Source organism: Lepidochelys olivacea (assembly GCF_965140295.1).
Source record: "Lepidochelys olivacea isolate rLepOli2 genome assembly, chromosome: 3".
NCBI lineage: Eukaryota > Metazoa > Chordata > Testudines > Cheloniidae > Lepidochelys > Lepidochelys olivacea.
Genome location: NC_140413.1, coordinates 12,001,858 through 12,014,182, shown reverse-complemented (window position 1 = coordinate 12,014,182; position 12,325 = coordinate 12,001,858). Strand labels below are relative to the sequence as shown.

The following is a 12,325-nucleotide window of genomic DNA, read 5'->3' as shown; positions in this document are numbered from 1 at the left end:
ATTTAAATGGTGTAGAGAAGAAAGAAGAATTGTTTGGATGAACCAAGAGGGAGCTAATGAGGAATATTGGACTATAGTTAAAATGGTGGAAGCCCCTGTTGCCTGAGGCATGTAAAGTTAGACTTGACATAGCTCCAGGAAATACACTGTAGAGAGCAAACCTTCTGTCATAAATATAGAGGGAAGAGTAGTATAAAATCCCTCCTTGGCAGCTGTACTGAATTGCCTTACCTGTAAGGGGTTAAACAGTTCAAATAACCTAGTTGGCACCTGACCAGAAGGACCAATGAGGAAAGAAGATACTTTAAAATCTGGAGGGGAAGGATTTGTTTGTTGTTCTCTTTTTTGGTTCCCTCTCTAGATGGAGAGAGAAGCCAAGCAGGTACAACATCCCCTGAAAATATATCTGGAATAATCCATCTAAAATCACAGAGATTGTAAGTAAGGCCAGGAAATGCATTAGGTTATCTTTTGTTTTAGCTTGTGAATTTTCCTGTGCTACAGAGGTAGTTTTATTCCTGTTTTTGGAACTGTGAAGCTGAGACTAGAAGGGAATCCTCTGTGCTTTAAATCTTTTTATTACCCTGTAAAGTTACCTTCCATCCTGATTTTGCAGGTGTGATTCTTTTACTTTTTCTTTATAATAAAGTTCTTCTTTTAAGAACCTGATTGATTTTCAGTGTCCTGAAGACAAAGGGTATGGTCTCTGCCCTCACTGCTAAGGCAATTGGTTGGTATATTATTCTCAAGCCTCCCCAGGAAAGGGGGTGAAGGGACTTGTGGGGGATAGGGATTCCAAGTGACCCTTCCCTAAATTTTTGTGTAAATCACTTGGTGGTGGCAGCAATACTGTCCAAGGACAAGGAAAGGAATTTGTGCCTTGGGGAAGTTTTAACTTAAGCTGGTAGAATATAAACGGAGGGTGTCTTTCATGCGGGTCCCCACATCTGTACTGCAGAGTTCAGAGTCGGGGGGAGCGGAACCCTGACACCTTCATTGGCAGAAGGATGGATTAAATGACAGACCAGGTCTTTACCATGTTTGACTTCTACAGCTCTAAGATCCTGTCCCATGAGGCTCAGGGGCAGATGCAAATATCTAGCACACCTGCCAGAGGATACTGCCAGATAGCACACCATATTATTATGAATATATCTACATAACATATCTAGCACACCTGCCAGAGCAGACCATATTGTTATTAATATACCTGGTGGTGCAATAATATACCTCTGGAGGGGATTTCTTCCTGACTCCCATGATTCCAGCACAAAACAATGGGTTTAGAGAGATAAAAAAAAATAGATCTGTGACGAGGGTTTTTTATTTCAAAAGAGCTAACTTTAAAAAATTAAAGAAATTAGTTAGGGAAGTGGATTGGATGGAAGAACTTGTGGATCTAAAGGCGGAGGAGGCCTGGAATTACTTCAAGTCAAGGTTGCAGAAACTATCAGAAGCCTGCATCCCAAGAAAGGGGAAAAAACTCATAGGCAGGAGTTGCAGAGCTAGCTGGATGAGCAAGCATCTCAGAGAGGTGATTAAGAAAAAGCAGAAAGCCTACAAGGAGTGGAAAATGGGAGGGATTAGCAAGGAAAGCTACCTTATTGAAGTCAGAACATGTAGGGATAAAGTGAGAAAGGCCAAAAGCCATGTAGAGTTGGACCTTGCAAAGGGAATTAAAATCAATAGTAAAAGGTTCTATAACCATATAAATAAGAAGAAAACAAAGAAAGAAGAAGTGGGACCACTAAACACTGATGATGGAGTGGAGGTTAAGGATAATCTAGGCATGGCCCAATATCAAAACAAATACTTTGCCTCAGTCTTTAATGAGGCTAATGAGGAGTTTAGAGATAATGGTAGGATGACAAATGGGAATGAGTATATGGAGGTAGATATTACCACATCCGAGGTAGAAGTCAAACTCAAACAGCTTAATGGGACTAAATCGGGGGGCCCAGATAATCTTCATCCAAGAATATTAAAGGAACCGGCACATGAAATTGCAAGCCCATTAGCAAGAATTTTTAATTAATCTGTAAACTTAGGGGTTGTACCGTATGACTGGAGAATTACTAACATAGTTCCTATTTTTAAGAAAGGGAAAAAAAGTGATCCAGGTAACTACAGGCCTGTTAATTTGACATCTGTAGTATGCAAGGTCTTGGAAAAAAATTTGAAGGAGAAAGTAGTTAAGGGCATTGAGGTCAATGGTAATTGGGACAAAATACAACATGGTTTTCTAAAAGGTAGATTGTGCCAAACCAACTTGATCTCCTTCTTTGAGAAGGTAACAGATTTTTTAGACAACAGAAATGCAGTGGATCTAATTTACCTAGATTTCAGTAAGGCATTTGGTATGGTTCAACATGGGGAATTATTAGCTAAATTGGAAAAGATGAGGATCAATATGAAAATTGAAAGGTGGATAATGAACTGGTTAAAGGGGAGACTACAATGGGTCATAATGAAAAGTGAACTGTCAGGCTGGAGGGAGGTTACCAGTGGAGTTCCTCAGGGATCGGTTTTGGGACCAATCTTATTTAATCTTTTTATTACTGACCTTGGCACAAAAAGTGGGAATGTACTAATAAAGTTTGCGGATGACACGAAGCTGGGAGGTATTGCCAATACAGAGAGCGACCGGGATATCATACAGGAAGATCTGGATGACCTTGTAAACTGGAGTAATAGTAATAGGATGAAATTTAATAGTGAAAAGTGCAAGGTCATGCATTTAGGGATTAATAACAAGAATTTTTGTTATACGCTGGGGACGCATCACTTGGAAGTAACAGAGGAGGAGAAGGACCTCGGAGTATTGGTTGATCACAGGATGACTATGAGCCACCAATGTGATATGGCCGTGAAAAAAGCTAATGCGGTTTTGGGATGCATCAGGAGAGATATTTCCAGTAGAGATAAGGAGGTGTTAGTACCGTTATACAAGGCACTGGTGAGACCTCACCTGGAATACTGTGTGCAGTTCTGGTCTCCCATGTTTAAGAAGGATGAATTCAAACTGGAACAGGTACAGAGAAGGGCTATTGGGATGATCTGAGGAATGGAAAACCTGTCTTATGAAAGGAGACTCAAAGAGCTTGGCTTGTTTAGCCTAACCAAAATAAAGCAAAGGGGAGATATGATTGCTCTCTATAAATATATCAAAGGGATAAATACCGGGGATGGAGAGGAATTATTTAAGCTCAGTACCCATGTGGACACAAGAACAAATGGATATAAACTGGCCATCAGGAAGTTTAGACTTGAAATTAGACAAAGGTTTCTAACCATCAAAGGAGTGAAGTTCTGGAACAGCCTTCAAAGGGGAGCAGTGGAGGCAAAAAACATATCTGGCTTCAAGACTAAGCTTGGTAAGTTTATGGAGGGGATAGTATGATGGGATAGCCTAATTTTGCAAATTAATTGATCTTTGACTATTAGTGGTAAATATGCCCAATGGTCTGTGATGGGATGCTAGATAGGGAGGGATCTGAGTTCCGACAGAAAATTCTTCCCTGGGTGTCTGGCTGGTGAGTCTTGCCCACCTGCTCAGGGTTTAGCTGATTGCCATATTTGGGGTCCGTTGCGAATTATACCTGATAGGTCACGCGCAGTTCGAGTCTAGGCTGAGGCACACGAACAAAGTCCACAACTGCAGACTTCCCAAAGATATTAAGTTTATTACGCTCGAGCGTGGTGCCCCCCTGCTAGTCAGAAGGGGACCCCGAATGCAGGTTATACAAAGATTATATACCTTTTAGCAAAGCATGTTGTCCTCGTGCATCGGAAACCTTAGCCAATAGACAAACCCTTTCCTTATCTACCACCTATCCCTGCTAGGTACATTTCCCGTGCTAAACTAAACTACACAACATGGTCCTAAAGCAATGCATCAGTAACCTTTCTTATCAGGATGGGAGGCCCACATCACAAGGCCAGGAGGCAGGGAGTTAGAAACAGACAAAGAACAAAAACCGGGAGTCGAGACAGGCTGGAAACAAGGGGGAGGGTTTTCACAGGAATGCAGTATCTGAGGAACACTCCTCCTGGTGCATGATGTGCTTGCTTTTAGACAATGGTGGGCCCCAAACCAAAATGGAGTCACATATACTAACTTTTCCTTAACAGGTCGGGAAGGAATTTTCCTCCAGAGCAAATTGGAAGAGTCCCTGGGGGGGTTTCGCCTTCCTCTGTAGTATGGGGCACGGGTCACTTGCTGGAGGATTCTCTGCACCTTGAAGTCTTTAAACCATGATTTGAGGACTTCAGTAGCTCAGGCATAGGTTAGGGGTTTGTTACAGGAGTGAGTGGGTGAGATTCTTTGGCCTGAGTTGTGCAGGAGGCCAGACTAGACGATCATAATGGTCCCTTCTGACTTTAAAGTCTATGATCACGGTCTGTATTGTGGCAACTTCCTTTGCACATACTATGTCGTTCCTGGATATAAATCCTGGGGTTCACCCGCTTTTCTTCCCTCTGTGTCTATGTCTTTTCATAACAATTGCAGATCAAAAGATTTCATGATTCATAAAACAAACCACAGGAAGGTATCTTAGTTATTTTTAATATCAGGCTACATCAGAATGTTGTCTATTCACACATCAAAATGACCCAGACCATTCATCAGCCTCAATTCAGGGTCAAGTTCCATCGGTCTTACCTTAAGCCAGAAAGATATTTTTGAGATCTTCATTGGTTTCAGAAATGGAAAGTTCCCTGACCCACTTTGAGTATTTCAGTAAATGGCTGAAGAGAAAACCCCTCTCTGAGAGAAGGGTTTCCGTTAGCCTGTATGTCTCTAACTTTGAGAGGAAATTAAACTACGCATTTAACATTTCAGATCTTAGCGTACTTCGGAGGGAGGTGATGTAGGTCATGGCTATCCCAGAAACAGAGGACAAAGTTCTACCCTCAGTTATACCCCTTTGAAAAAACTGAAGACAGAATTTGTACCAATGAGCAGATCTTAAGCATGCTTCGAATTAGCACAACCTTTACTCATGGGCATCACCAAAATTAGAAGTTGGAAAGAAAATGCATTAGGACATCTAGTCCTTGCCCAGAAAGACAAACGTGCTGGGTTGTATCTTGCAGTCTATATTCTTCATTGCTTTGTCCAGTCTAGTGTTCATGATTCAGACTATGGGGTTTCCACATTGTAGTAGTGCTCACTGTTCCTAAAATGTAGCCTACGTTTTCTCATGCTCAATGCATATTTTGGAGGGGAAGGGGGAATTTCTAATGGTACAACCTTTTCTCTTTTTTCAACTAAAAGGGCAGACAGATAGATTGATTTTAAAAGTCCACAATTTTATACACACACATATATAATCACACTTACCAAATACAATACATATTTATTTATGGATTTATTTATGTTTTTTCTTTCCGTCTGTAGAACTCCAGTCTATCTATCTATCCAGTGATCTATGAACACTGCAGAATATGTATCTCAATAAACTATACTTTAGAACTTCACTCAAACTCAGCAATAGTTGAGTGAAGAAACTTCCCTCCCAATATCATTGAACTGAATGGGAATTTTACTGACATGCCAGAGTTGAACCTGGTTCTATAGGTTAGCTCCTTTAGGAAGATAAAATGATGTCACAATTGTTGCAGTTTTTTGATAGTGAGCACTTTGATACACAACCACTTATGAGCACTCACCTTTGGGGCAGGAGCTCAGCTGCCTGGTTATTGAAATCAGATTTCTGTTCTTGATGGTTGACTGAGAAGTAGCCTGTGAGTGGAAGATCCATCCTCCAGGGAAGAGGTAAGGCTGAGACTGGGAGATCTTACTACACAGAGCTCATCCCAAGGTCATATTCAGGTCCCAGAGGGGAATAATGAGTGACATAACCACTGCACCACCTTTTCCTTTTGCCCTTTCATCGCCAAGGGTGAAGTCCTCCCACCACCTCGGAGAACTGAATTATGCCTGAGTTTCAATGCAGAGAAGGTGCATTGGTGCATGTAGGCAGTGCATTTGGCAGGCACCTCATCTGCACTGGGGCCAAGGCACCTGAACAAGAGATGGGGTCTGGCCCCAAAGGAGCAATTTTGCATCACTGCTCCGCTATTCCTATTCTTTCCTTCCCAACCCTGACACAATTTAAGAGCGCACCTGGAGCAAGAGCTATTCCATGTCTGAGATGGGATGGGAGATGTACAAGTCTATCCCAGAGGTAAAGCCACAAGAGAGATGAATGGACACATGGATATAGACCAAATACATCCCACAACACTCTCTGGAAGTTAACAGGGTTTTGCTCTTTATACCAGGGTTGGATTTATCCCTTTCAATATATATAATCTATTAACGTAAAGGTCACCAAGAAAATATGATCAATCCAGATAACGCTGATGCTGAACCTTTCCTGGAGGTTTTGAATTTCAGTATCCCCAAAAGAATGGATGGAGATTGTGTGTCAAGAAATAAAGCTACTCCCCCAAGCATGACAAGTCAAGTCACAGGGGAAATGTATCCACCAGGACCTTTGATGTAAGGTAAAGAGGACCAGATCCTCCACACCAGCCAAGGATCTCATCCAGCAGCCAAATGCTGGAGATGCTCCCAAAGAAGTGATCATCTTGCAAGATCAGGCTTAAAAAATGTCAAACTGGGGCCCAATCTTTTGGTGTGTTCAATTACTTCAGTAGGAGTTTTGCCTACGTAAGAAATGAATACAAAATGAGCAGTTGCTATAACCAGGGACACTGAGGCTGATAAAACCCCAGTTGGAACTCTCAGAAGCTGGGATTCCGTATTCTCTGAGGGGGCCCCTGACTGTGGAACTCACCACCACCAGAAGTCAGAAGGAAGCGGAGCCTGTCCACCAGCAGGGCTTAACACCAGACTCACCTGTTTTCACCAACCGCCTTACAATAATGTCAGAGCCAAACTAGCCAGCTATGCCTCCCCCAAACATGGCAGAGGGACCCTGCTGGTGAGTGATGGATCAGTGGAAACACTGCCAAATCCTGCTGAATGAATGGTTGCATTTCATTGGTGTATGTGGCACCTGGTTACCCTGGTGATAGGGTGCATTACCAATGGGCTTCAGACAGAAGACTGACAGGTAGAATTGACTCAGTGGCTTTGTAGATGTACATGATATCCTCTGTCCAATTAAAATTCTTTGCCCAACATACTGTCCATCAGTGCATTGGCATATGGCCTAGGACGTACTAATGCCTCAGTGCCTTCAGCTCCCATTGAAGGTAGAATGCACTGATGGGGTTCAGCACCTCACAGGTGATGCTGAGCACCTTGCAGCTTCAGGCCCCTAGTACTTCCAAAGGTTTACAACCCGCCATTGTTCCACGTGCAATAACTTCCTTCCCACACCATCAGACATTGCTTGGAGCACAAACAAGGTTCCACCATAGAATCATAGAATATCAGGGTTGGAAGGGACCTCAGGAGGTCATCTAGTCCAACCCCCTACTCAAAGCAGGACCAATCCCCAATTTTTGCCCTGATCCCTAAATGGCCCCCTCAAGGATTGAACTCACAACCCTGGGTTTAGCAGGCCAATGCTTAAACCACTGATCTATCTCTCCCCTAGGTTCAGTTGAAAATATCCTATACACACATCAGACAAGCTAGCCTTGTCTATCCTGGGACACTCTTAGCACGTCCTGTGTGTTGTTAAGTCCCATATGTTTTCCCTCTCTTAATGGTGTCCGAAGGAGGGATTCCTTCTGCTGGCCTCTTTCGGTCCAGCCAATGAGTCTAGAATGAAAAATCAACTGTAAGACAAGGCCCTGAATAATGAACCAATCTGCTCTTTGTACCAGTGTGTGATGACTCTTCTCCCATCTGTGAATAGGCTGCCTTAAGGGAAAGATTAGGTGCATGGAAAAATTCTTGTATGAAGAGCGGCTGAAAAGAGAAGGACTGTTCACCTTAGGGAGAAGGGGAACAAGAGGGGACCATTTCAGTTGAGGGGATCCAGCGATGGAACAAACTTCCAGAGGAGGTCAGACGAATCCAGAGTCTGACTGGCTTTAGGAAACAATGCAAAATCTTCCCCTTCAAAAAAAAAGCCTTTTCATCATGAAAATGACACAGATGGCCCCTTTTAACTTAAACTCCTACCACCCAACATGAGTTCAAGTAGCCACTTCACTATTGCCATTGATTTTAAATAGCAAGTGTTCAGATACTACGGTGATCGGTGGCGACGGATAGATAGAGAGATAGATAATCATAGAATCATAGGACTGGAAGGGACCTTGAGAGTCATCTAGTCCAGTCCCCTGCACTCATGGCAGGACTAAGTATTATCTTCCTTCCAGCATAACAATAGCACATCTCATCTCTGCCTATCCTCCCAACAGAGTTTAACTTGTTGGCACTCTGAATGACCCATCTTCCAGACAGAAAGAATAATGAATGGGATAGAGAAAGTGGATTGAGAATTTCTCTTCTCCCGTTCTCAGAAAAAAAGAGGCCATTCAATGACACGGAAGGCTGGTAAATTCAAAACAGGTAAAAGGAAGTAAGGTTTCACATCATGCATTATTAGTCTGCAGAACTCATTACCACACTCTTAATTGAGGCCAAGATCTTAGCAGAATTGAAACAGAAATTGGGTATTGATATAGGTAACAAGATCATCCTGAGTTATAAGAGTAAACGTTAAAAGAAACCAAGTGTTCGGGAAGGGATTTAAATCCTTGTGTGTCAGGGTATAAGCCAGCCTCTAATAAATATTGGAAGACAGGAGGAAACTTTCCTTGCGGGCAGGTTCTCCCCAAAATGTCCACTTCAGGGAGGTTGTACCTTCCTGTGAAACATTTTGTGCTGGCCACTGTCAGAGACAGGACATTGGACTGGATGGACCATGGGTAGGATCCAGTCTGGCAATTCCTATATTTCTGTAACGCTACCGCATCTATGATTCATGTGGTGTTGCCAAGAAAGACCACAAAGTATCTCAACATACATCTGATGAATTAACCACAGTTACCTGAATTCACTTAGCACCTAACCTTATTTCTGATCAATACAGCATAAGGATTTTGTGGCTGACTTCAATTTTGTTCCAGAAAGGGAGCAAATTATGCAAATATTCCAAACTGATGACACTAATTTAGTACTTATGACATTTTATACTCAAACTCCTTGAAATCAAACGGGTTTTAAGGTTAACGAGTAGCAGTTTGTCAGTTACCACAATAACTTCATTTCCTGAAGTTCATGGAGTGGAAGTTTTATGTAAAGTTTTATGTAAAGTTAAGTCATAGTCCAGAGCAAGAACCACAAATAAGGTTGGGAAAAACCAATTGCAATGGAATTGCAATGGAAACTAGGGCAGTGAGAGAAGAAGTCCTTATATAAAGCCCTGAAGTTCGTGCACACAGACAGGTTCAGTTGAAAATATCCTATACACACATCAGACAAAGTAAGAGAGACTGCTATATGATGACTTTTACAAGAAGTGCTCCATTGGTAAGTACTAGCTTTGTTAAATTTGATTGTAACCGATGTAATTTCTAATAGATATTTTTAAAAATCAATGTAATCTAAATTGGGACCAGCAAATATTAAAACATATGGCTATTGCATAGCATCACTACAGGGCAGAGTAATGGTTATTAGCACCTTTACTATGCATTTTTGTACCTTAAAATGTTTACAATTCACTGTAATTCTGAATTACTGGGTTTATAATGCTTGATTTTTCTTTTACCATTTAGTTACCGGTTTGTACGGTCAACCTTAACTTAGTTTTTTGTTTGGGTATTTCCTTTTTTTTTTTCTTAATTGTTAAAAATGTCATACATGAAAAGTAAACAAGGAAACCACACAGAGAATGCTACTATGTGATATCACTAACCAATTGAAGATATAAAATATCAATCCTAAATCTTTTCTTTTTAAAAAATTCTAATGTTTAGGATCAGAATCACTAGTATGCTGTGGCTGCTTGGCGCTGTTCTGGATTAGTAGGAGATATTATTTTTGATACCCAAAGCTAGCACTAATTCAATATTAACTTTGAGAACTCAGGCACTCGAAAGTCAGGAAATGAAACAATAAGGTTGAAAACTCAACCTTACTGTGTCTCCTTGTGCTTATTTCTTAGAGTAGAGATCCTTTATGTGAAATTATTTGTTAAATTAGATTATTTATTATTTAATACAACCTGGAATTTCTTAGACTACTAACTTACAATAAAAAAAACTTATGGTCTTCAGACTTTGTTTTATATTTAGTCTCAATGAGATCAACAGAACAAACTAAGTTTGATGTTTCTACCTTCAGCCATTGACGAGTTATCTCTGCACAAAATTTGGAGTCAGGGGGACAAATTCTCTGCTTGTGTAAATGGTCAAAAGTCCACACATGTTAATGGAGTTATTCTATTTACACCAGCAGAGATTGGGCCTGGAAAGAGGATTCCTAGCTCCCAATCCTAAACACTAACCCACACTCTGCTTTATTTTTGCAAAGGTGTGTATCTTCCTATGAACTTACTTATATATATTAGATGTTTACAAGTGCATCCATCTCATAAAAATCATCAGAATTGTCATGGGTTCTCTTTAGACACAAAAGGTTTCTGTGAATGAAGGAGAACTTCGTTCATCTCTGAACCTACCAACCACAAGCAGAGTTGGGCCTGCATGAGACCTCCAAGCCAAGAATTGAATTTCAGGATATAACTTGTTGCTGAAGCTATACAGCACATTCCTGCGTTCTGTGCTCTGCATTAACTAATCATGATGTTTATTTATTATATATGTATTTATTAGGTCATTAACTAATCATGGTGTTTCTCTATTTCAGTTCTGTTCACTGCTGTTAATGCTGATCCTGGTGCTCCAGGCTAAGAATTCAGCCTATGGAAAGGCAGTACAGACTGGATTCAACATAGAGAGAGGCACTGATGAGAAAAAGAGTGATGACTGCCCTCTCCAAAAAGATTCCGGATTCCCTCTTAGTGTGAAAGTTGACATAAACATCAGTAGCACAAAGCATGCTACCAAAGTGGGTCATGATGTCAATAACCGGTCTATGTCTCCCTGGGATTACAGGTACAGTTCATGTCCCCATTGTCTGGAAATGCACTGGGCTCTTCCAAAGCACTGCTTAGGCATACAGAGGGGATGTCCCCAGGACAAAACACAGTGCACTGCTGTATCCAGAAATATTAACTTTGACCTGCCAGTCCATGTGGTGATGGTCAGATTCCTCATGCAAAAATGATAACTGGAAATTTATTAATTATTATTTATTTGTATTGTGGTAGCAACTAGGAGCCCCAGTCATGGACTAAGACCCCATTGTGCTAGGCGCTGTACAAACAGTGAACAAAAGGATGGTCCAACTCAGCCCTAAGGATAGAAAACTAATTAGCTTTAGGATTTATCACTGCTCTTTTATTCAGAGCCATTTCTGGTCTGACATATCTGAGTGCAAATCCTGCCTCAGAAAGTCCAGCAAAATACCCCCAAGGGCTCAATCCTACACCATTTAAGTCAATTGGAGTTTTGCCATTGATGTTAGTGGGACACTAGGCTTTGAGAACATTGGGCCTAATACTGAAGTCTTCATCCAGTTGTAATCAATCCTTATTCAGGCAAAAACTCCCATTGAAACTAGTCAGACTCATGAGGTGACTGAGCATTGCAGGAGCTCAGACATTGACCCAGCACAAGATGACTCTATGAATCATGGGAAAAGGTGAATCTCAAGGAGGCATTTGCAAACTGTGTCTGGGTGATGAGCAAGATTTAGCTGAGGAGAAAGCCCTGCTGATTCAGGGCAGTGGCCAGGCTTCCACTTTGACCAATTCATTCTCTTTGTATCTTGCTTCACAGCATTAATGAAGATCCCAACCGGTTCCCCCAAGTGATCGCTCAGGCCAAGTGCCGCCATTACAGCTGTGTGGACTCCACCGGACAGGAGGACTACAGCATGAACTCCATCCCCATCCAACATGAGATCCTTGTTCTCCAAAGGGAGCAGAGAGGCTGCCAGCACACCTACCGGCTGGAGAAACAGCTGGTCACTGTGGGCTGTACCTGTGCCAGGCCCATCATCCACTACCTGTAGTAAGAGAAGCCAGCAGATCAGAAGAAGGAACCACATGGAGAACCAGCCATGGGCATCAGATTTAACAAACGGCCTGAGCCAACTCCCACTGATTTCACTGGAATTGGGCCAAGCCATAATCAATAGCCAGATTCAAAGACAGCTGGCAAGAAAAGGGGGAGAAATACAAATTTTTTTAAAAAAAATTCCTCCAGATTTTGAAATTCTGAAATTCAAAATTCAACCAGATCCATAAGTGGGAGATAAAAGTGT

The 12,325-nt window shown here is 41.7% G+C and overlaps 1 protein-coding gene across 1 annotated transcript; it reads left to right on the top strand.

The window, feature by feature from the left end:
• Nucleotides 1-10,822: 10,822 nt before the first annotated feature.
• Nucleotides 10,823-12,073, top strand: IL17A (interleukin 17A; the record flags this gene model as incomplete). Its single annotated transcript, XM_084624061.1, has 2 exons — nucleotides 10,823-11,052; nucleotides 11,839-12,073. The coding sequence occupies 2 exons, from the start codon at nucleotides 10,823-10,825 to the stop codon at nucleotides 12,071-12,073; spliced, it is 465 nt and encodes a 154-aa protein (XP_084480187.1).
• Between the last annotated feature and the right edge of the window lie 252 nt (nucleotides 12,074-12,325).